The sequence below is a fragment of the Malus domestica genome, chromosome 03 (genome assembly GCF_042453785.1).
Source record: "Malus domestica chromosome 03, GDT2T_hap1".
Classification (NCBI taxonomy): Eukaryota; Viridiplantae; Streptophyta; class Magnoliopsida; order Rosales; family Rosaceae; genus Malus; species Malus domestica.
The window spans coordinates 6,278,936-6,303,311 of NC_091663.1; the positions used below are offsets into that span (position 1 = coordinate 6,278,936).

Genomic DNA, 24,376 nt, shown 5'->3' on the forward strand with positions numbered 1-24,376 from the left:
TAACATCAATTTTTTTATGGAAACTTTAACGAAAAACTCTTGGTACTATTTACTTTAACGAAAAACTATATTTTTACACTAAAAAGTCAATCCTGATACTATTCACTTTACCCTTTATTTTGTCTTTATTGTTAAAACTCAAAGTTTTCAAATCATTTTCATTAGTTTTCCTTTTTTTTATACACATTTTTGTAGGGTTCATTTCATACTATATTTCAATGATGTAAAACGTTTATCTTTCAGGTATTTCCTAAAATATTATGTCTACTAAAAATCATCAAAATCTGAAACCATATAACCGTTGGATTAAGGGTTTAGGTTTTTTTTTTGTTTTTTGTTTTTTTGTTTTTTTTGTTTGTAGAATCTTATTCTTCCATTTTCTTTACTACAAACTAATGTATTAATAGTTTTGGATTTGTCTAATTTTTTGCAAAAACAGTATATTAATGATCTTCTAAAAGATTGATGGCTCTGATCGTTAAAATTCATCGTGGAGTGGGCTCTACGAAAACGTGTAGAAAAAGTAGTGTTACAGATCTGCCCCTATATATATGTCCATTTACATCAATTAAACATCATTTTTTATTAAAAATAAATATGAATGAGTAAACACGTATCTCTCATTTTTATGTAAGATTGTAAATTATCTAGTGGCTGCTCTTGTTCTCCATCACTTATTAACATTACGCTCGTTAATCATTAATGTATCATCGCAGATAACTCTCAACCATTGATGCATAAAGAATTTATCAAATAACCACTAGTAGAAAACCAACTTATTCACGCTAGTGAACTCAAGCATTTACAGTCTTCAACAAACCACATATTGAGACGATTCTTGTTGCTACTTTCCTTTCCCTTCTACAAGGACACAATATTTTTCCTTTTTAAATATCTAAAGCTACACCAAAAAAAATTTATTTGGTCCCTATTACTTCTGGTTTGACCGTTTTGGTTCATGTTACTTTTGTTGTGACCCAATTCACATTGTATTGCTTATAGTCGAACATTTTGTCTACATATATATAAATAGTCATTTCTCTTTATTTAAAAAATATAAATTATTTATTTAAATATTGAAAGAAACTTTCACGCATATGTATCAAATTGTGATCGTATGAACTTTTACAGGCAAAAGAAACCGAATATTTATCATCATAAATTATCCCTGAAGTAATTAGTTGGCATTTGGGTTCCCAATCATCAAATTTGACCAACACATAATTGTCACTAAATAATAAACATAAAGTGGATTCGTAGTGGAGAAAAAGTTGAAGTTACTAGTGAATGAATAGGACACTGAAAAATTTACAGAAAGATATGGGGACAGTGGTCCTTCAGCAGGTTTAGAAGTTCCTCTTCTTCCTTCGGCCAAAACCCTAAACGCCAAACTCCTGCGTTGCTTTCAGAAGGGGACGCTGATATTTTTGCACTCCGTAATATCAAGGCATAAAGATTACAAAATCAATAATAACCGAGAATTAGAAGATGTTTTAAATTTGTTGGGTTTTCTACCCTTAGCTCAACTATTCTACGAGAGAACTGCATATTGGCTTGAGATACGAGCACAATGACTTCCCCCTCGTCTGGAATTCCTCCGACTACAGATCGGAACCGGTGGAGACTTCATAACCCCACGGGTGAAACAATGATCGAAAACAGAAACCACCAACAAATCAAACTATATGCCTGCGGTATTCGGATTTCTAATCCACTTTGGCATACCCTGATGCCAAAACTGGCCCATGGGAAGACCTGACGCCGTCGACCACAGCTTCTCACCACCGGAGTTCAAGCTTAGGGCAAACTATCCTCTATCCACATGCGTAACATAAATTAAGCTGGTCAAATTTGATCATTTTTCCGGCAACAATGTCAGTAAGTGACAAAGATGAATTATCAACATCGTCATCTAGTAGTTCACTTCTCCTAACGATGCCATCCCAAAGCCAAAAATACGACATGCACACCATTCATCTGAACATTTTGAACCAATATATGGAGAATATTATATATTTCGTATAATATTTATCGTATGCAACTCATGAACAATTACAATTGCAGATACGACGGATCATGTGTAATTAACAGGCAATGTACAACAGTTTCAGATACCAACCCGGTTGTGCTGAAGTTAATATGGTGACTGACACACTTGAGAAGGCTTGTACAGGTACTATTCTCCGACTTCTTTCCCTGCTCTTAGGTTGGCAAACTTGGGCTGGTAAATAGTGTGTCCAAACAAAGAGCGTGCTCACACTCGTTAAAAAATGACCCAATATACACACAAGTTGCAAGTGGGATCTGCAGCCAATAACGAGGATGAATTCACTGACGAGATAATGGCACAAAGAGCAGTAAGCTACTCCATATTTCACACCGAGGAGAAGAAGTATAACCAGATATGGTTGTTAACCAGAGATGGTCTGCAATGAGGGAAGAGACTCTTGCTTGCCACTAATGAAGATTGAAAGTTCCGTTGGTGCAACCACCAATTTTAACCACTTTTGTAGCTCTTCGCCTTCTACCTTTTCTTTTTCTGAACAATAAAACACTATCAGAATACCATGATAACTGCAAAAAGTCCGCACCCTAAGCTAAAGATTTGCCAGTAATATAAGCATACTATTGTATATGAGATTCCCTTAAGCTCAACAGATTCATAAAACCAGGAAAATCTAACAAATACAACTATGAACTTGCATCTTTGATCAACGAGGCCCATAGTAACTGCAGTATATAAGTTGCAGTACGACAAATTTGCAAGTGATTATGAGAGATTACAGCTACCTTCCACATGGCTAGATGTCCAAAAGGCCAAAAGACTAAACTGAAACAGGACTTCATTTCATCAATAGCCACTCTTATTATAATTTTTTTTCCCACCTACTTTTATTTGCAAGAAAAGCTCCCAGGAAATTTGTGTCATGCTGGTTTCTACCAATTTGACGCTACCGCAAAAGTACCAGTGCATATAACAAAATAGCAAAAACCTTCAAATTATATAAAACCACAGAACATAGGGAACAATACGATAATATCAAAGAAGCAAAATATAACCTTCCAACTGAGAACCAAGACCCTCCAAAACAGTAGGATTAGCACGTACAACCGAAAGAGCTATATCCAAAGCAGATTGTAGCAAAGCTTTAACCTCTCCTTGAACAAGATCAACAAGATGCCCCTGTTGTTATCATTCTAGGGTCAGTATTTACAGCAATAAATTTATTTAAAAAAAAAAACAAAATAAAAATAAAAATGCACAGGACCTGATCCCTTCCCCAAAGAGCACCTCCTCCAGACTCATCCATTCCACCAGCAGAAAGTGTTGCTATAGACACAGGGCCAATGTTCTGATTGAGACCATACTCAGCTACTGCTTTGTATGCCATGTCAGTTGCTCGTCGTATATCATCAAGTGCACCCGTTGAGACACGACCTGAATATACAAATTCTTCTGCTGCACGTCCTCCAAGAAGTGTAACCAAACGTCCACGCAACTCATCAATGAAGAGTAAATATCTATCTTCCGTAGTTGGAGGAATATAAGTGAAGCCCAACGCCCCTCCTGATCTTGGCAATATGCTCAATTTCTGATAACACAAAGACACAGCAATTAGTATATCCATGCAAATTGAAAGTTAATAAATGAGCTACTGCATGAGCAGGACTTGTATTATTCACAATTTCTCGTATTACATTTCCAAGTTACTTTATTCTTATCCGTTCATTAGTAATATAAATATAAAGAAGAACTATTTTCAGTAATCTCTAAAAAATTCACCTCAACACGTGGCTGTCCAGGAAGAAGGCTTGCAACAGCAGTCCCCACTACTGCATGACCAGCTTCATGTCGTGCAACTACAGCCTTCTCACTTCCCTGCAACTTGGCAGTCTTCTTTTCTATACCCTATAACAAGTACTTCGGCTTAGTTTCTCAACTAAGTAATAAAAAACCAACACATTTCTTTTAAAAATGTTTTCATTGCATGACTCGCACAGGGTGGTAGGAAATGCGTTGCAAGATTGTATATCAAGAAGCATAATCTTAAAATAAAGAAATAAAATAAAAACCAGAACAAGGAAATGAGGCTCTCGGGTCATTAAAGCACATACAAGTACAGACAATACAGTCTAGTGGTATTCCTCTTCACTTATAAGTGAGAGGTCTTAGGTTTGACTCTCGCCAAAGGCGAATTTGAACCACATTACTGCAAGTCCATTGTGAGGCTTAGCTTACTCCCCCACCCCCTTAGCGTAGATAAGATCGTTTGTTCAAAAAAAAAAATGTACAGACACTACAGACGATCAGGACAAAGACCAAGTGGACTAAGGGTTGTAAAAATATAAACAAATACCCTAAGAGACCAACAACATTGACCATGTCAAAAAATTCTAATAGTGAACATATGAAAGAGAGAAAATTGAGAAACTAATAAAATAAAGAAATATGATTTATTACAGTCTGCAATCATAATTCAGGGAAATAGGTTTAACTGATACTTGAGTATGTGGAACAAGGGGAGAGAGACTTACAGCTATTAATCTCTCCACAGCTTGAATAAAATCAATTTTTTCCACAACCAACTTGCTTTGTCTTCCAGCCAATAAAGCAGCTTCATTCACCAAATTTGCGAGATCTGCCCTGCAGGATATATATCAGAAATGTCATTCCCAATCTACTGGTCACAAACATGACTTTTTCTTCAATTGTTTAATTATTTACTGTTCATTGCAGACTTTAAACACACTGAAAATTGAGCAAATAATAACACATACCCGGTAAAGCCAGTGGTCATAGAAGCAATGTCACCAAGGTAGACATCTTTTGCCAAAGGAAGTTCTTTTTTGGTAGCATGCACCTTTAGAATCTCTTCTCTTCCTCTCCTATCTGGTGTTTCCACCTAACGAGAAAAGACAGGCTTTAATGTGATATAACATTATGTATATTCGTAAAAAATATACATATATACATACTTATGAGGAATAAATTGTTTCCATGTGAAACTTGTTTTCATATCATTTAAAACTCAGAAAGATACTAGAGAAGGACTACAAACCATAACCACACGATCAAATCTCCCTGGTCGACGAAGTGCTGGGTCTAAGACATCGGCGCGATTAGTTGCTCCAAGAACAATAACTGCAGAGTTGCTGTCAAATCCATCCATCTCCTGCATTTGAATTCATACATATGAATGTCAGTGACATGTAGCCAAAGTCACCCAGATGCTCAAAACTAAGTGGCAGAAAAAAGCTTACAGTGAGCAACTGATTCAAGGTTTGTTCTCGCTCATCATTGCTGACAATACGGAACTTTCCATCACGGCTTTTTGCCACAGCATCTATCTGTGCAAAAGAAGAAATATTAACTAATCCACTAAAACTATATAGGTCAAGAATCAAGATAGTTACACAACAGAATTACATTGTCCATATCCATACCTCATCAATAAATATTATGGATGGTGACTCCTTTTTTGCCCGTGCAAATAGATCCCTTACACGAGAGGCACCCATGCCAACATACAACTCTACAAACTCACTAGCAGAGCAACTTATAAAGGGCACATCAGCTTCCCCAGCCACAGCCTTGGCAAGAAGAGTCTTACCTGTCCCAGGAAGACCCACCTGTAAGATAAACAAGCCATGCTTACTAGTTATTACACAAACAGAGAACAAAGCCCTCTTCCACAAATCCTCCAGTAATGTACCGAATTACAACCAGTGAATGGGACCATTCAAGGGTAAAACTATATGATTCTCCAGGTGCAAAGATATATCTGGTCATTGATACAATACACCCTAACAGTCGACCAATAGCAAATCAAGTGTCAAAAGGATACTACAGAGAGTACTCCTAAGTGAGCAGTAGCGCTCTATGTTACCCTATCTACACCCAGTGTCAATTCCCTATATGTCTGGCCTCCGTGCGAAAAAAACGTGGCATGGGAGTCCGGGAAAGGCATACCATAGTTGGCTCATCAAGTTAACCATAAATGCTAAACATTTGAATTGAGACCATTGACTTCCCACTCCCTGGTTTTCGAGGTCTAATCATCATTGATTAATTAGTCTTTTGGTAACTCACCAGGAGAACTCCACGTGGAGGACGAGCACCAAGTCGTATATACTTGTCTGGATTCCGAAGAAATTCCTGGCCAGAAAACATGGGCATAAATAAAAGTGGAATAAACATTCAGAAACAGTAGGAAGCCTTTTAGGATCCTCTAAAAGACTCTGATGATTCGTTTGGTGATATCAAAGTAAACTGAGGAGTATCCAACGTACCACAATTTCTTCTAGCTCCGCTTTAGCCTCATCAACACCAGCAACATCAGCAAAGGTTATTGCTTCCCCTTGTTCGGATGCTTTAGCACCAGCAGAGCCCCCAGATTTCCTGTTCCTAATCTGACCGGCTGTTTGCTGTACATAAGAATGTACTCAATGAGAACCATATAGCACATGCTTAAAAGAACAAAAAGAAAGAGACAAAGGGTTGAAAGAAAAAAGCACTGGCTCGCACCTGAGTAAAGTTAACAGGGAACCTGTGGAGAAGCCCTGCAAGCACAGCAGCATAAAACAAAGCTATCTGCAAGGACCAAAGCCAAGTCAACTGATTAAAACTTCTTCCATACAACATCTTTAACTTCTATCAAAATACATACCCGCGAACAGAAAAGAAAACGTCTTATGAATAGAAACACATGTTAAAACATAAGGGGTTGCATGTTAGTATATAGTTCATACGCTGAGATTATCATAATACTCGTATTCAGTCCTTCTACACATACAAATCTAATATAATTTGTATGTATTAGCATATGTGATTAAGTTCCAAACCCGACTACTTAGTCGACAAGAATTGATCTTTGCTTGTTTTTGTCAAGATAATTGTTTACAGCAGCATAACTAAACAGCATCAAACAACCAAAAACTCACCATTGCAGAGTTCAAGAATCCGCCTGACCGTTTATCCGGTGACCCGAACTCCACCTCATTCTCAAGCATTTTCTCATACGGCGTCTTGATATCAGTTGGCCTTGTCGTCGTGTAAACCACCCTCTTTGTCGGAGCCACGCTTCTTACCAAAGCCTCCGATTCCTGAAACTTGCTCGCCCCACCACCACTCACTTCACTTTCTTGCTCACCCTGCTCAGACTTCAACTTAAACATAACATGAACCCCATCAACCTCAACCTTCTGCACCTGGTTACTATTAATCTTGCTCAGAAAATCACTGTACGGCACGCTAACGAACGTGGTGGGCGTCCTCGGCTCCGACCCAGGTAACGGAATTCCGGGCCGGAGCAACCGCATGACGAAAATTACAATACCCAATTGTAACAGCAAGATTCCAATTTCTTGTGCCTGAACTATCGGCTGCCACCGCCATTTCCCTCCTTTCGACCACCACCAATTCTCTTTCTTTCGACTCTCTCGCCGCCGATTTGAAGCCGGCGAGCTCGAACTTGGCGGGTTATTGTTCACAGCCTGGCCCTCCGTCGGCTTCGCCTCGCTCTTCTCCCCGGAATCGGTGTCCTGACCGCTCGCCGAAACCCGAACCTTTCGAAACCCTCCGTGGTTCCTCCAGAGGCCGCCGAACCTCTCGGAAACTCTCACAGCTCTGCCGCCCTGTCCGTGCAACGTGACCGGAGGAAACACCGCCGCGTTCGAAACGCACCGCCTCGGTTCCTGGTTGAAACCCCTCGATTGACTGCGGAGGAATCCCAATCCATGGCGGCAATGATAAGCATTAGAATTCAAATTCAGGCAAAACCTATTGTGGATTGTTGGACGTAAATACTCGACGGACGACATCCCAGAAAAACCCTAGAAATTCCAAATTCAAAAGTTCATGTATGCATGTTTCATAACTCTCCCTATCCGATAAAAAAAGAGAAATTCTTGAGCTCTCCCAATGCCCCTCTGAGACAAAAGGTCGGAACTTTAGGAACACAGAAGAGAGAGAAAGAGAGCTGATAAAAAACGAGATTAAATTTGGGATGCGAACCGTCGGATCAAGTAGGAGTTGGAGATCTTAACCGTCAACTTTCCTTTTTCCGTATCGTTATCCTCCGTTTTTTCCCTCTACCTCGCCCACAAGCTTCGCGCCCGTTAATTGGCTTTCTTTATTTAATTATTTATGTTTTTGTTTAAAAAAAAACAAACGATAAATAATCTCTACTAATTAATAAAAAAATATATGATATCCACACATCATTTTTTACTTCTCTCACACATTTTTAATTTTCAACCGTCGGATCAGATGAATTAAAGAAGATCAACGAACATTAATTAACAAATGGTGTGTGAGAAGTAAAAAGAGGTGTGTGGATAGCACATCCCTTAATAAAATAGTCATTATCAACCAAAATCTTATAAAATTATCAATTTAATCCTCTAATTAAAACAAAACATGAATAAGAAATATGAGGCAGAAATGTAATTTCACACAAACAAATTTTGCTGTTTTTTTTTTTTCAAAACGTCATCTACATGTAATCCTAACATATATCTAATTATATAAAAAAAATAAAAAAAAAATTTCTCACTCTCACGTTTTCTATCACTCCCCTTTTCTCTCATTCTATTTCAAAAACAAAAATAAAAAAGTTGAGAAGTATTATTAGCACTCCAAAAATCTCATTCTACGCTCTGTATTTTTCTATCTAAATATAGAAACTTTGGAGTGTAGAATGAAAATTTTGAAATGTCAATAACAATTCCCAAAAATTTTCTCACACACTTTGTGTGTGCCCATATGCTAGTATATTTTACAAAATGATAAACTTACTAACCACTCTATCACTACATAGATTTTTCAGTGTCCCTAGAGTATGAAGAAATTTTTAGAGGCAGGTGGTGTTTTCATAAGAGGGAATCTAACACTTAGATATTCTTTTATTTTCCTTTTTAATTAACTAAATTTAGATGTTAAATTCTCATATGTGGAGAATTCCACCTGGCACAAGTGTCAGCAACACCTAAAAAGCGCAATATATTATTATACAAGTAAAGAAAAGTTTTTTTTTTATCAAATATACATCCTCTTGTGTAATGATGTATGACATATATGTTCATTTTTCGACTATACTGAAAAATTTCTCCTCACTACATGGGTGGTTTTTATATTTTTTTGAATTTAAATTTTCTTTTGAAAATTCAGCAAGAGTAGAACAATTTGGAATTACGAAAGCTTCACTCTTTTTGCTTTTTATATATATAAATAAAATACGGTAAAAAGATAATAGACATATATAGAGTTGTGATTGTCCGTGTCTTAATACTTGTATGATCGTTTAACTTGTTATAATATGAGTGAAACAAAATGGTTATGAATTTCTATAAATATAATATCAATAATTACACACTTCTGATTTAATTATACCATGTGATGGTACGCATGCTACATTCGGATAAGGCTTAATACACATCTATTGAGCTTGCTACTTTTCCCCTCGCGGTCAGACGGGCAATGCTGTGGCCCTTGTTGAGGCCGACAAAGACCCCACTCTTGCCCGCTGTGGGAACCATTTCCTTGGCGCGGCTCGGAGAAAACCCTAGATCTTGGCTTGGCGGTGGAGAGTATGCACTTAGAGGTTAGTTTCACCAACACGTGTTCTAACATATGACCAGTATTTTGGAAAAAAAAAATATATATATATATATATATATTTTTTTTTTTTTTTGAGGAACACGCCCAGTAGACAAAGTCATAGTACAATTAGTTAAATTTTTTATTTAAAAGTATAATTACTTTTAATATACTGAGGTTTTTTTTTTTTTCAAGTGAAAGATTTGTTAAATTGATTGCTAGATTAAAAAATCAATTAAATCGAATTCACATCGTGATGTAAGAGCAACATTTTTTTCCATCATTATAAAATGATGGAGAATAGAGAGAGAAGTCATTTTATTTTTAGCATAAAAAAGTATACATTAAATATAATAAGGAAAACTAATGAAAAGGGCTTGAAAACTTTGAGTTTTAATGATAAGGACAAAATAAAGGGTAAAGTGAATAGTACCAAGATTGACTTTTTAGTGTAAAAATGTGGTTTTTCGTTAAGGTGAACAGTACCAGATGCTTTTCGTTAAAATTCCCTAAATAATAAGGTATCAAAATTGAGTGAGCTATTTAAACTACATACGTTAAAATAAGCAATTAAAGCATGAAGTTACAAAAAAACCTCCCTGGACTACAGGTTGTTAAGCCGTGTGGCTCCGCCATTGCCACTGGGCTCCTGCAATGATTTCGTGTTTGTATCTATTAATAGTTATTGTGACTTGCATCTCTGGAACCCATCAACAAGATTTGTATGCAAAATACCGAACCCCAATTTTATGGGAAGATAAAAGACTCTACGACAATGGCGGAGCCACCCACAAGGCTTAGGTGGGTTGTAGCTCAGGAAGGTTTTCTGTATAGTGCTATTCATGCACTTATTTTTACTTTTTACATATCTCTCAATTTTCTATTATCGGATTGAATGAATTAAAGATGATTAATTGTAAAAAAATAATAAGGGTGTGCTGGATGTAAAAATAGATGTGTGGACAACACTATTCTTTTGTAAACTCATGCTTATAGCCCACTCAATTTCAATACAGGTTATTGTTTATTGTATATTTAGTAGAGGATATGTAGTAAATAATACGTTTTATGCTAAAAATTGAAAATAAATTCTATCTCCCATCCTCCTTTTATCCTATTTATTAAAGAAAAAAAATCATTTACCCTATGCAATTTAGCAATTGTGCTTCTTACTCAAGAAAGGAAAAATAATTTTTTTAACTCAGCAATTAAATCCCTATCTTCGCAATTCCTTATTTATGTTGCAATTTTTTAATGAATGTCACCTTTGAATGTACCTTTTATACTGATTATTATATAATTTTATATAAGCAAATAAATAACATATGATTTTATTTTACTAATTTCAGCTAGCCCACCCAAGAAAATAATCATGCATCCGCCCTTGCTCTACGAATGCAAGTTCCAATTTAGGGTTTGGGTTATGTGTCGGCTATACTAATGACTACAAGCTCTTTGTAGCTGATCTTACTAGGAATTTTGAGACTGTTGTGTATATGGAGATGTTCTCGTTGAGAGCTAACTATTGGAAAGGTATTCATGTCCCTGACCATGAGAGTGATGAATCGGACTTGGATTGTCTGCTCTCCCCATCTAATACCCTTCCCATCTCCTCCTATTTCTATGGTCACGGTTAAGCCACGTCAACATTTTATATTCTCATTACTTTTTGTCTTATTATTTCTATAAAAAAATCAATATAAAATATTGACCTAACTTAACCGTGATCACAGAAAATAAGAGAAGATTAGAAGAGAATGACAGACAATCCAAGTCTGTGATGAATCTGGCCTTGTAGATCTCGTCAGTCTTTTCAAATTCATATACAAGTCCAAAACAGGCATCCCAAACCATAGTTACCTCAATCCGGACATCACGAAGAAGTCAAAAAATTCACTTTCGAAGATATGACAACAGGAAATAATCCTTTAATCCTTAAATTGCTATTCTCCAATCACTTTTCTTCGCTAAATGTCGCTTCCTCCGTTTAATTTATTACATGTAAAATAACCAAAATTTTGAGCATGAGGTGCGTGAACCCTTTTTTTGTCAAACAATATATTTTGTTAAATTAGATGTTAGATTAGCTACCGACGGAGAACCAATGCTATCATGCAATGGCTCAATTCCTTTCCACCATTGTGGTAAAGGACCACTTGCAGGTGCATGAATCTTGGACTATTCTCTTTAAATTTGACATTGGTGACCTACATGTGCTGACCCATCGGAAATGGAATTTATACGGTGATAAACCAATCTTCATTACTGAAAACGTATCTATGAAATTGATCAGGATTGAATGTGTTAAAGAAGAGAAGCCTGTTTGCAGTCGCTCTTATAGCCTGAATGAGGTGCCGTTAAGTAATATATCTCTGACGCAGTTTGAATTCATCACCCTATATGTTAGTGTCTTTTTGTCAGGAGTTTAGTTTCATTTGTTTCTAACTAACCTTGCTTTATGTAGATTTGGTAGTCTTTCTATTCCTGCAATTCTGTATGAAGACTTCCGTTATCCCAATCCTATTTCTTAATTCTACATCTACAACATCTTTGATCCGATCGAAATAGGATTTGGTTTTTTTTTTATATTTATTTCAATGGCCAGTAATTTTTTATTTCACCAGGTGGTTTGCTACCCGTTTATTTGGGACAGGGCATACCTTATTAACCTAAAAGTTTAGGGCGTGCTTAATTTGACCTTGAGGTGACAATGAGTCACTCATCCATCACATAATCAATCTATTTAATGTCTTACTTAGTTATAAGTCGATGCTACTAGAAGTATTTTAGGGCTTGTTTACTAATCTGTAATCAAAATTAGAGGAATTGAATTGATGGGGAGTTGGAATTGAATTCCTGTTGTAACTGTTTACTAAAGTTATCTGGAATTGGAGTAAAAATAGTATTGATTTCGTATAAGTTGTTTACTAATTTACTGGAATCGAAATACCATCCAATACAATTACTAAAATGCCTTTATCGAAAATAATAAATTGTATTATTATTTATACATACTAATTAATAAAAACATTTATTTATTAAAAGAGAGAAAATAAATAAATAAAAAATAAAAGAAATCCTAATCAATCTTATCCCTTTTTCTCTTTCGTCAAAAAAAAAAAAAAAAACTTAGGGCTTGTTTGGTATCCTATTTGAAATTTTTTATAATTTCTCAAAACATTTCTTAAGAATTTTTCTTGAAAACAATTTTCTTTAAGACTCAAAAACTTGTTTGGTATGTGATTTAAATTTTTTAAATCTTACAACTAAAACTGGACAAAAAGATTCATAAAAAGGGGGTCGAGAGAGAAATAGGAGAGAGGAGGAAAGAAAGTAAGAGATGATCGGAGGAAAGAGAAAGAAGTGAGAAGATCGGAGGAGATAGAGAGGAAGATGTGACACACCCCGTCCCGAAGGAGGGCATGCTGGCCGTCACGTGAGAGTGACGTAACCATTTGCACAGTACGGAAGCTTTAAGATACAATTTATAAGTTGATACACCCGAAGGTGAGTCCTAATTTTGTCCAATCTGTCAGAACACCGTCGAATTCCTCGTAGTCACCACACCTTTGTGATTCCTGAACCTGGAGGGGCGCAAAACCAAAATTGAGTGGGTCAGTAAAACAATTCTTTTCCAAATCCAAATATTTCTCAAAACGTTGTAACCCCTCTCCGTAAAACCTGTATACTTTCCCAGAAATATAAAATATAAATATACATATATATATTCTCAATACTTCAATTCATTAACTCAACATTTTCTCATATTAATTATGCCATGCCACATCATCTCAACATTTCTCATATTAATTATGCCATGCCATATCATCTCAACAGTAATAAGGTATGAATGCATCAACATAAATCATATCAGGTGCAATAAAGTAATCAACCGGAGGCCCTCTATTAGCCCGGTTGAACCTAGAGCTCAAAATCTATCACTCTCACACTCTGCCGGAGTCACTCCGCGTGACCTGTACGGCCTTCTGCACACAAGTTACGCTCTAGTGCTTCTCATAAATCATCTGTGCACATAATCTAAGGTCACCCACCAGTCGGAATCTCACTAACACTCTCGCGACTGGCCTGTCGTACCCACTCCGCGTGGACTGTACGACTAGCATCTACTTGGATCCAAGACGAGCGTGCGATGCGGTGAATACTATAAGCACTAAACTATGGTGCAGGATTTGAGCTCAATATACATCAACATCATCATAACAGAAATAAATACTCACCTGTGCGTCCACCGCACCATTTCATACATATGCATCATAAATCAATTCTTACCTGTGCGTCCACCGCACCAATTCATATATATGCATCATAAATCAATTCTTACCTGTGCGTCCACCGCACCAATTCATACATATGCATCATATATTAATTCATGCATGGCAGTTCAACTCACATTTCTATATACTTTTCATATCAATTCTATTTCTGGGAAACGTCAATTATATATATATATATACGGAAAACAAAACTGCCCACTCACCTGGAGTTCGTCCAACAACTCCCTAGCACCACACATCAAGGCGTCACGACGATCGCCGCCTAGAATAGTAATCAAATCCAACCTCAGAATTCATATCGATAGAATATATAACTTATATAAAATACGTCCCTACGTAGATCGATCCGGAAGATCTGCCACTCAGATTTTAAATCCATAACTTCCAGAGGTCCACAATATATCTAGGACAACATCCTAAAATTTCATCACCATCCAACGGTCGGATCTCCGTCAATTTCCAAAACTAAGTGACGGTTAACATTTTATATTATGGACTTACAATTCCAATTCCGGAAGATCCGTAACTCGGATTCCCAATCCGTAAGTTCCAATAATCCTCAAATATTACGTATTACAACGTATCAAAGTTTGGTAACGATCCAACGGTCGGATCGTCAATTCACATTTTTACCTAAATGTGAAAACTATAAAACGTTATTCGAACACCTAACCAACAATCCTTAATAACTTTCTCATACGGTGCTCAATTTGGGTATATGAATATACCACGGTGATCTACTCGACGTCACGGACGTCGACATATTTTTAAAATAATTTTATTTTTATTTATTTATTTTTTTTACTGTAGCACCTTCTTCTTCCTTGGGTCGCCGGACTGGTTTTTCCGGCGGCCGTTTTCCGGGCAATTTTTCAAATTGCCATAACTTTGTCATTTCTCAACGAAATCAAGTGATTCAAAAACGAGAGTTGTAGCCCTTGAAGAGAAAAAGAGAATGGTACCTTGCACAACACCTAGTTCGCCGTGGTTTGGCCGGAAACTGCCTCGAAAGCCTCGGAGGTCGCCGGAAACTGGGTATTTTTCAAATGAGTATAACTTCTTCAATACTCAACAAAATTGAGTGAAACAAAAAGGAAAGTTGTAGTACTTGACGAGACGAAGAGATTGATACCTACCTCGACTCCTAACTCACCGGGGATTCGCCGGAAAGAGCCTCGAAAGCTCCGGCCAAACTTTGAACTTGTCGATCTCCGTGTTCTTACGTCCAAAAACTTCCAACGAAGCACTCCGAGCTTCCTTGGGACTTCCTTAAGCTCACTGTGATCTTGTTTTAAGCTAAAACACCACCATTTAAGAGTTTATGAACAGTGCCATTTCACGGGAACTTTGAAAACTAGGGTTTTCCGAAGTAGAACTTACCTGAAATTGATGTCTACGTGATTGTGGAAGTTCCAGGAGTCCAAATGTGGTCTTATCTTGGACGTTTGTTTATGTTTTAGGTGGTTTTGGGTGAGGTTGAGCGTCGGAGAGGAAGAGAGAGAGAACTGAGAGTGAGAGAGAGTCGTGAGGGAAGAGAGAGAGTGAATGACAGTATACGGGAATTGGGGAGGGAATCAGGGTAGGAGGCCCTACTTAAATCCCAAACACAACTTTAAACATACTAATGTAAATCCAATTGTTAAATTTTCGCCCCTTAGTCCCGCTTAAGGGCATTTTGGTCTTTTCACGTCCTCGGAATTAAAATTCCGGGACGGGCTGTGACAAGATGAGTGAGAGAAAGAATCGAAAGAATGAAGAGAGCGGATTGGAGGAGAGACGAAAAAAGTTAAAAAAAAAAGAGAAGGGGGAGAGAGAAAGAAGAAAAGAGAGATAGATTTGGAGTGAGAGGGAATGAGGGAGAGAAAAGAAATGAGTGAGTTTAAGTTTAAAAACTCTAAAAACTCATTTTTTGTGTTTTTAGATAATAAACTATATTTTTGAGTTAGTCTTGAGTTCAGTTTTTGAAAATAATCCTACCAAACAAGTTTTTAAGGCTAAAACTTGAAAATTATTTTTAAGTTTAAAAAGTTGGATTCAAGTAGAATATCAAACAGAGTCTTATCTTTCTATTCATAGAAACCCACTCCTCATCGCCATCGTAACTCTCTCTCTCTCAATCCATTGCGTTATAATTTCAAGATTATCTGTTTCAAGTTCACGGCATCTAATGGCAAGTGGATTTTGGTTGGGTTGATGGCCTGGGGTGGTTGCGATGATCAGGGAAGGAGTGGCATTGGTCAAGGGCGCTGGGCAACAGAGGATGGATCTGCTCTGGTAATGAGAAGGGTAGTGTAGGAATTTTGAAAATAAAGTGAGGGTATAATTGGTTGAAGATTTGCATTCCGGATTCCTCATAACACTTGGAATTGGATTACCACTTACATCTAAGAAATCCAATTCCACCAATAAAAGGAATTGAATTCCAAAATTTGTGTGGGCCCCACTGCTTTTTTAATTCCTCAATATTTAGTAATTAACACCGAAGTACTCTATAATTGAAATTCAATTCCACATTTTCATTTCAATTACGGATATAAACACGCCCTCAGTATATTTTGCTGCAACAGATAACTTGGATTCCAGATGTTTAGAAAATCTGCTCTACATATCTAGACCTAGATAGCTCACCTAGCATAAGGTCGCTTGTAAACATTTGGTAGTTTAGGGACTTTGGAGCTTGGATCAAGAATGCATTAAGACACAAGAAATTCAAAATGGCATTGCATTTTAGCAACTCATATTTCTTGTCGCCATAGCTATGGAAGTGTCGTATGGTGGCTTTTACAGAATCACCTTGTAGAGTTCCAGTAGCAATACCCGAAAATATTGAATCTTATTTTCCACTTGGGTATATAGCTTTGAGAGTTGTAACTCAAGTTCATATTGGCAGTATCTTACAGATTTTAATTTGTGGGCAGTGAAGTCAAATCTTGATGGTGTTAAATTTGAAGAGTGTGTTCTTTCAGTTCTTTGGTGCATTTTTATAAGACCCTTTTATTATTGCCGTTCATTTTGGCATAAATTAAACAACTGAATTGCTAGTTGAGAGTAAAACTAATGTATAACAAATGGCCGAAGGAAATAGACCTAAGGAATACAAAAGGGCGCAGCAATAATATACAGATTAGGTGTATGTGCTCTGTTTTGGATCCATGATACCTTGTCGAAAAAAGTGTGGCGTCCCAATTTAAACTCACTGGTTTGCTATGATATATGATGGATTTTAGCGCCGTTTGGGCTTCCAAAACTACATTTTAAATTCTATAATAAAAATCGGATCATTCGATTTAAGTATGATTAATGTTGGTCTTATTCCCAAAACCCTTGAGCCTTTCCGAGGCTGTTTTTGAGTCTATTTAATCCATTTGGCTCCCAATGTAATGCATCAATTTAGAAATAATCAAGACAACCTTTCGGTTTTATCCCAATCTCTAGTGGATTCCACAAACCTTTATTCTTCAAGATTTACGTTTGTAATCCTTTATGCTCGTGCTGCATCAAAAACTGTTTACCTGATTCGAAATAAAATGGAAGCCATATCCGTGCAAGAAAGAGACATAATTTGTTGAGGAAGGTGGGAATTTCAACAACTCAAAGAAAAGGACCGCGCACGACCACACCACTTCCAACTCAAGGTCCGGTGCCAATATGCTGACTTCCTAGAAGCGAAGGGTAGTACTTTCCGCCATTGGAAAACTGGTGGGTGCATTCCAGCAAGTCGTATTCCACTTTTAGAGACTAGTAAAACATTAATATCGTTCACATCAGTTGTAGCAAAAACAAATTGATAACTTTCAATATGGGCTTCGACTCTGATAGTGGAATACATTAGGTTTCTAAAAGCCCTCACTACATTTTGGTACAAAATTAAAACTTAAGAGCTAGTTTGATAACCAATTCGTTTTAAGTTTTTTATTTTATTTTTAATTATATAGATTGATGAAAAATATGTGATCTGAAGATCAATGAAGATAGGCGAAGGATAGATGGTGAAAGCAGTGTGAATTGATGTTCTAAAAAGCAGTCTAGACAGCTAACCAGTACCACGATTAATTACTAAAAGGTTAGAAAATTAAGTATGGCAGCTACGTGGATCTAGGCAGAATAAGTGTTTATTTTGTTTTTTTTTAATTAACTTTGAGTCTTGACTCACCATTTCCCAGACAAAAAAAAAGGAAACCAAGAATGCGATGTGGTCGTCTCTCTTTGCGATAGTTCTTTGATGTTTTCAATAAATTGTAGTACTTTATATAATTTATTTATATTTATATTTTTCATTTTAAGTTTCCCCATTACAAGTATAATTTTTACTTATTTTAAAAAAAATATGTATATACACTTATTTGTATGTCATATAATAAATTTAATTAAGATAAAAAAAACCTTAGGCCACTAGTTAGAACCCTACCCGCCGCTCGATAATGACCTAGCGATATTTAAAACATTGGTGTGAAGGGAATATGTTTGGAAATCAAACACAAAATTTCTTGATTATGCTCCCTCAGCTGATTTTCAGAACGCCCTTTTGATTATTTCTTCGAATGGTGTAAAGCCCAAGTTTGGATGTTATAATCCACAACCCTTAGGTTCCATAAACTTTCCGGAGGCCGGATGAGGCGCTGAAGTTCCAGGTTAGGGGTCCATGTCCCCACGCTCATAGGCCGCCTATCGTAACCTCGCTTAATAGGGCTCAATCCTCCTAAGCTGCTAACCGAACACGACGAAATGGGCTAAAAGAAACTCCTCTAATACTATCAATCTGAATTTTTTAGATTCTTCTAACATCATATATATTGATAAGTAAATATGGATGTAAATGAATCTGTAAAAAAACAAATGAAATGACTTAAATTAATCCTTGCGATGTAATGAAAAAATCCTTTTGATAAGCATGCATCACTTTTGGTTATGTTGGAGTTTCTAGAAATGAGGAGTTGGTTAATTAAACTAGAATAGGTTAGGTGGTTTGCATCCAGTGTGTTATCAGTTAGTACGATAAAGAAAAAACAAAAACTAAAGAACCAGAAAACTAGTCACGTCAAAAGAAATGGGTTTCTTTACCTCTACACTCCTAAATTTAGACCCATACCCGCTCCTTGAGTTGTTTATAAATATGATCTCCGTTCATCCATTCCATAAATCAAACAAATATTTGTAATCACTTCATCAATTTAAGAAACATACACCTTGAGAAATGGACTCCTCAATCGGATATGCAACTTTCATTGCATCATTGCTCTTATGTCTTTCATCGTCTCCAACACCATTTGCAAATGCAAGAGCGTCTCCATTAATTAGAAGCGTTTGCAAGCAAACCCAAGACCAATTCGGCTACAACTACAAGCAATGCGTAAAATCTCTTTGGAAAGATATTCCAACTCGATCAGCATCTAATCTCAAAGATCTTGACACAGCCATTCTTAAATTAGCACTAACAAACGCACAACAAAGCAAAGCTTTCTTTGTCAATGCGCTCAACACCACCGGCAACAATATTGTTAAGGACTCCGGAGCAGTAAAACAATGTGCAGATTCATATGATTTTGCAGTAGACGGTTTCGCTTTCTCAATGCGAGGGATCAAAGATAATGACAAATCAGTCTCCCAAATACTCACACAAGTACAAGACGAAATTGTTCGTTGCGGAAAAGCATTGACCTCTACCGAAATTGAACTTCCTTATTTAGTATCTTCGACAAACTTTTTGACCATGTTATATAGGGATGTTGCATTCCTCATTACTTCCCAGTTATTCCATATCTAGAAAAGTCACGTGAACAATGTATTAAATTTAGCCGCATTACTTGAATACTAAATAATATACATATGATTACTCTATATTTAATTTGTAAAAGAAAAGAAAATGAAAAATTACTGTAAGAAAAGAAAAAGTTGTTTTAATATTGAATCCTTCTGTGTTGCTCTTTTGGTTGTCCATATTACACACATACCCAAATATACTATACGTTGAATTCTTAAGAACACAATTTGCCATGCATCTTCAATCTTGACAGCATAAGTGGAAACTTTCAAACTGTAATTCTTTTATTGATTATTCAAATTTGAATAGATGAAGAAAAAAATGTATGGCAATGTGCATATATAACCATGAGAGCATTTCCGATGACCGCACTACATGGAGTCACATTGATACTGATACAATTACACTTTTAAGTTTTGAGGTTTGGATTTTCTTTTTCTCCACTTTTTTACTGCTTTCAGTTTTCAATGAGTTTTGGGTACACAATCATACCAAAAAAAGCCAATTGTTAAGAAAGAGTTCTAAAGTTTGGTCACATCGAGCATCCTTCCGTTGATAGGATACACGGGTCAAAGTGAAGACTTAAGTTCAGAGACGAAGTTGGCTCCCTCATTGAATTGTCGCGGTGCTGTGGAATCTCGACCTCCATCTCTATTCGTGCTAGAAAGAAACAGAATTTGTTAAGGCAGGTGGGAATTTGAACAATTCAAAGAAAAAACCGCGTTCCACCACATTATTCCCGGTTCATTCCTCGGTCCAGAAATCTGAATCGGGACGATTGAACCGATCTTGGACCAGTCGAGATCGCCAAGTGAGCCACGGGAGTGGGCTGTGCCACGTGCAAGGCTCGTGGGCATGGTGCGGCGCTAGGAACGCATTAGATTTGGGCTGAGGAAATGGTCAGCGCAGCTCGGGCCTGTGCTGCTTGGGTAACGGTTTGGGCCTGCTCGCGCTGGGCTTAGCTCGACTGCCCTGCAGTGTGAGCTGCAGATTGGGCCGCCTGCTGGGCTACTTACGTAACTGCTACCAGCGCCTGGGCATGGGTTTGGGCTGCTGTAGTGGCAACACATAAGGCCATGGTCTACTGCCATGGAGTTGGCCCATTCCCCACTGCCATAGTGGTCCCCGTGGTTGCCATGGTGGTGGTGCTCGGTGGTGGCAAAGTTGCTCCTCTTGTCGCCACGTTGAGCCTTGTGGATCGTCGTGGTGGGGCTACATCGCAATCTCCATCACTTGATCCGGATATTTGAATGTAGGAAGTTTCGTTCGTTGTGGTTTCCAAATTTCTTGTCATTGTACTTTTCTTTTACGTTTATTCAAAGAATTTTTTATATGAAAAAATTATAGGAATAAGAACGTACGCAAAATTTACGAATGAACAAAAAATGAGAAACCTTGAATGCGAGAGTCTACTTTGAGCGTGTGAACCAAATTATCAATGAAAACACCAATTTGTGGTTGCACATTTCCGCCTTCTTCTTCTTGGCCGAAGAACCTCCAATGCCAAAGTTAGAATTTGAGAGAGAAAGTGTTTAGAGAATTTTTGGAGAAGAATGAACTTAGGTTGTTGGGAGAAATGAGAGCTAATTATAGGGGTGTGGTTGGCCCTTATTTGGAGAAAAGGGGTCCGGCCACTTATGGTTATTTTTGGGTGTAATTGAAAGATTTTATGTCAAATTTTCAATCAATTAGAAAATTAATTAATTAATTAGGAAATTAATCAATTAATTTAGGTAATTAATCATAATTTGAATGAATAATTGAGGGTTACCTTGTGGGAAGGATTTGATGAGGATGGATGAATTAGATTTTGAATAAATACCTATTTTGATCACCTTTGACCTTGATTGAGTCGTGATTGTCCACTGCGTGGAAGTTCCGGTGTAGCTCGAGGGTAATTTTGTCGTTTTCATCCAAAAGGACACGCCTTCATAATTTTAATGATTATTTTTGACTCCACATTATCTGCTTGAGACTTAATGAAATGACGTAAAATAAAAAAAAAAAATTTGCATATATCAAACTATAATTAAAAAGGTTTTTACATGTAAGAAGTCAACTAAAATTTAAAATTTGGTACTTTTATAAGCATGGATAAAACTAGAGCACAGAAGTTTCCCAAAAGAAATTTCTTTATCAGTTAAATTAAGGCTAACTAATGATCATTATTATAATCGAAGGATTGATTGTTAAGAGAACTGCGTAAAGAAACAAGGGAACAACGAAAACACTAACGCTTGGTAGAAGAATTCGATGTCACCAGAACAGGCGAATAATGGACATAAGGATTGTTTGCCTGGGCTGTGCCTGGAGTTTCAGAGGGACGACTATTCTTATGATAAGGGTCTATATATTATTAAGACCTTCAGATGCCGATTAATGGTTAGGAAAAGGTTATGAAGACCTTCAGATGCCGTCGCACTTAAAAGCAATAAATAATATGCCAACTTTTGCCTAGTAAACCATATTGTTGGATATTGTTTCATATATACTTTTCCGTTTTCGCTTATATGATAGACACACTTAAATTTGTTATAGCAAATATAAATTTGTTGAGATTCTTCAGAAGTCTATATATTATTTTTATCGAGAAGTAAATATGAATGTAGATGAATTTGTAAAAAGCAAATGAAATGGCCAATAGTTAGGACCCTAACGGCCGCTCGATAATGGTCTGGCGATGTTTAAAGCATTGGTGTGAAAGGAATATTTCTGGAAATCAAACACAAAATGTCTTGATTATACTCCCTCGGCTGATTTCCGAATCATCCTTGTGATTATTCCTTCGAACGGTGTAAGGCCCAGGTTTGAATGTTATACCCCACAACCCTTAGGTTGGATAAATTTTTCGGAGGTTGAACAAGGCGCTGGACTTCCGGGTCAGGGATCCATGTCCCCATGCCCCTAGGCTGCCTATCGCAACTGTGTTAATAGGGCTTGAGCCTCCCAAATTGCTAACCGAACACAACAAAATGGGCTAAAAGATACTCCTCTAACATTGTCAATTTGAATTTTTTAGATTCTTCTAACATGATATATATTGATAAGTAAATATGGATGTAGATGAATTTGTCAAAAAACAAATGAAATGGCTAAATTAATCATTGCAATGGAATAAAAAAAAAAAAACTTTTCATAAGCATGCATCACTTTTGGATATGTTGGAGTTTCTAGAAATAATGAGTTGGTTAATTAAACTAGAATAGGTTTGGTGGTTTGCATCCAATGCGTTTTTAGTTAGTACCTAAGAGAAAAACAAAAACTAAAGGACCAGAAAACTAAACACGTCAAAAGACATGGGTTTCTTTACCTTCTGCGCTCCTAAATTTAGACCCATACCCCCTCCTTGAGTTGTTTATAATATGATCTCCATTCATCCATTGCTTAAACCAAACGAATAATTTATAATCACCTTAGCATCAATTTAAGAAACATACACCTTGAGTAATGGAGTCCTCAATCGGATATGCAACTTTCATTGCATCCTTGGTCTTATGTCTCTCATCGTTCCCAACACCATTTGCAAATGCACGAGCGTCTCCATTAATTAGAAGTGTTTGCAAGCAAACCCAAGACTAATTTGGCTACAACTACAAGCAATGCATAAAATCTATGTGGAAAGATATTCCAACTCAGTCAGCATCTAATCTCAAAGATCTTGACACAGCCATTCTTAAATTAGCACTAACAAATGCACAACAAAGCAAAGCTTTCTTTGTCAATAAACTCAACACCACTGGCAACAATATTGTTAAGGGTTCCGGAGCAGTAAAACAATGTGCGGATTCATATGATTTTGCAGTAGACGGTTTCGCTTTCTCAATGAGAGGGATCAAAGATAATGACAAATCAGTCTCCGAAATACTCACACAAGTACAAGATGAAATTGTTCATTGCGAAAAGGCATTGACCTCTACCGAAATTGAACTTCCTTATTTAGAATCTTCGACAAACTTTTTGACCATGTTATATAGGGATGTTGCATTCCTCATTACTTCCCAGTTATTCCATATCTAGAAAAGATACGTGAACAATGTATTAAATTCAGTACGCATTACTTAAATACTAAAAAATATACATATAATTAATGTATGTTTAATTTGTAAAAGAAAAGGAAAGAATGAAAAATTAATGTAAGAAAACAAAAAATTGTTTTAACATTGGATCATTCTATGTTGTTATTTTGGTTGTCCATATATACTACACATATACCTAGATATACTACACGTTGACCCTACAATAATTATGGGCACTGCGCACAATAAATTATATATGCCCTTTGAGCCAAAAGAGCACCAACAATTGTGCCCATGAACCAATAGCAACAGTGCAGCAACTAAAATATTGTATGTGCCCTCTATGAGTGTCACCATTTGTCAAAGAGCACAATAAGGTATGTTGTGCTGAAAAGTGTAAGCACAAATAAAGGTCATTTTGTGCCAAGTTCTTACAAAGTTGTCAAATGACTGCTGCCACCCATGTATGTTAGCACATTTATTGTTATTGTGCCCAATATGTCAACTATTTAAAAAAAAAATTAAAAACTGAAATCACCTACAAATTGAGATTTGAGGCTAAACCAAAAATTATTTTTTCATAAAATTAAAACAGCCCACAACCACAAGCATCTATAATATTACAATTTACAAAGATATTCACAACCATTATATATAAAAACAACTATAATTTTACATGTTCTATCCCCAACTAAAATAAAACTAA

At 36.6% G+C, this 24,376-nt stretch overlaps 2 protein-coding genes, 1 long non-coding RNA gene and 1 pseudogene across 4 annotated transcripts; 2 read left to right on the top strand and 2 right to left on the bottom strand.

Moving 5' to 3' along the window:
* Positions 1-1,984: 1,984 nt before the first annotated feature.
* LOC103418972 (ATP-dependent zinc metalloprotease FTSH 9, chloroplastic) lies at positions 1,985-8,015 on the bottom strand. Of its 2 annotated transcripts, XM_070818199.1 has the most exons (14): positions 6,943-8,015; positions 6,527-6,592; positions 6,292-6,426; positions 6,092-6,157; positions 5,446-5,631; positions 5,263-5,349; positions 5,061-5,174; positions 4,780-4,904; positions 4,537-4,645; positions 3,785-3,910; positions 3,270-3,593; positions 3,061-3,184; positions 2,400-2,539; positions 1,985-2,304 (listed from the first exon to the last, which is right to left on the bottom strand). In XM_070818199.1, the coding sequence occupies exons 1-13, from the start codon at positions 7,819-7,821 to the stop codon at positions 2,412-2,414; spliced, it is 2,469 nt and encodes an 822-aa protein (XP_070674300.1). In that variant the 5' UTR covers positions 7,822-8,015; the 3' UTR covers positions 1,985-2,304; positions 2,400-2,411. The 2 variants fall into 2 exon arrangements, with proteins under 2 accessions (XP_070674300.1, XP_008355315.3); XM_008357093.4 differs by having other exon boundaries at positions 1,985-2,539.
* Positions 8,016-12,981: 4,966 nt separating this feature from the next.
* LOC139194407 (uncharacterized) lies at positions 12,982-15,448 on the bottom strand. Its single transcript, XR_011579200.1, has 5 exons — positions 15,274-15,448; positions 15,030-15,189; positions 14,856-14,924; positions 14,097-14,155; positions 12,982-13,182 (listed from the first exon to the last, which is right to left on the bottom strand). It is a non-coding gene; the product is annotated as an uncharacterized lncRNA (long non-coding RNA).
* A 3,639-nt stretch (positions 15,449-19,087) lies between these two features.
* Positions 19,088-19,657, top strand: LOC139194168 (uncharacterized). Its single transcript, XM_070818563.1, has one exon. The coding sequence runs from the start codon at positions 19,088-19,090 to the stop codon at positions 19,655-19,657; it is 570 nt and encodes a 189-aa protein (XP_070674664.1).
* Positions 19,658-23,101: 3,444 nt separating this feature from the next.
* On the top strand, positions 23,102-23,671 carry LOC139194224 (uncharacterized; annotated as a pseudogene).
* Positions 23,672-24,376: the final 705 nt, after the last annotated feature.

Bases quoted from the DNA above. Each gene is read 5' to 3' on its own strand.
- LOC103418972 (XM_070818199.1), bottom strand. From the start codon at position 7,821: ATGTCGTCCGTCGAGTATTTACGTCCAACAATCCACAATAGGTTTTGC. The intron at 4,646-4,779 runs GTATGTGTTATT...TATATCCTGCAG, and splicing joins ATGACCACTGGCTTTACCGG to GGCAGATCTCGCAAATTTGG. The intron at 3,911-4,536 runs GTAAGTCTCTCT...TACTTGTTATAG, and splicing joins CTGTGGAGAGATTAATAGCT to GGTATAGAAAAGAAGACTGC.
- LOC139194168 (XM_070818563.1), top strand. From the start codon at position 19,088: ATGGACTCCTCAATCGGATATGCAACTTTCATTGCATCATTGCTCTTA.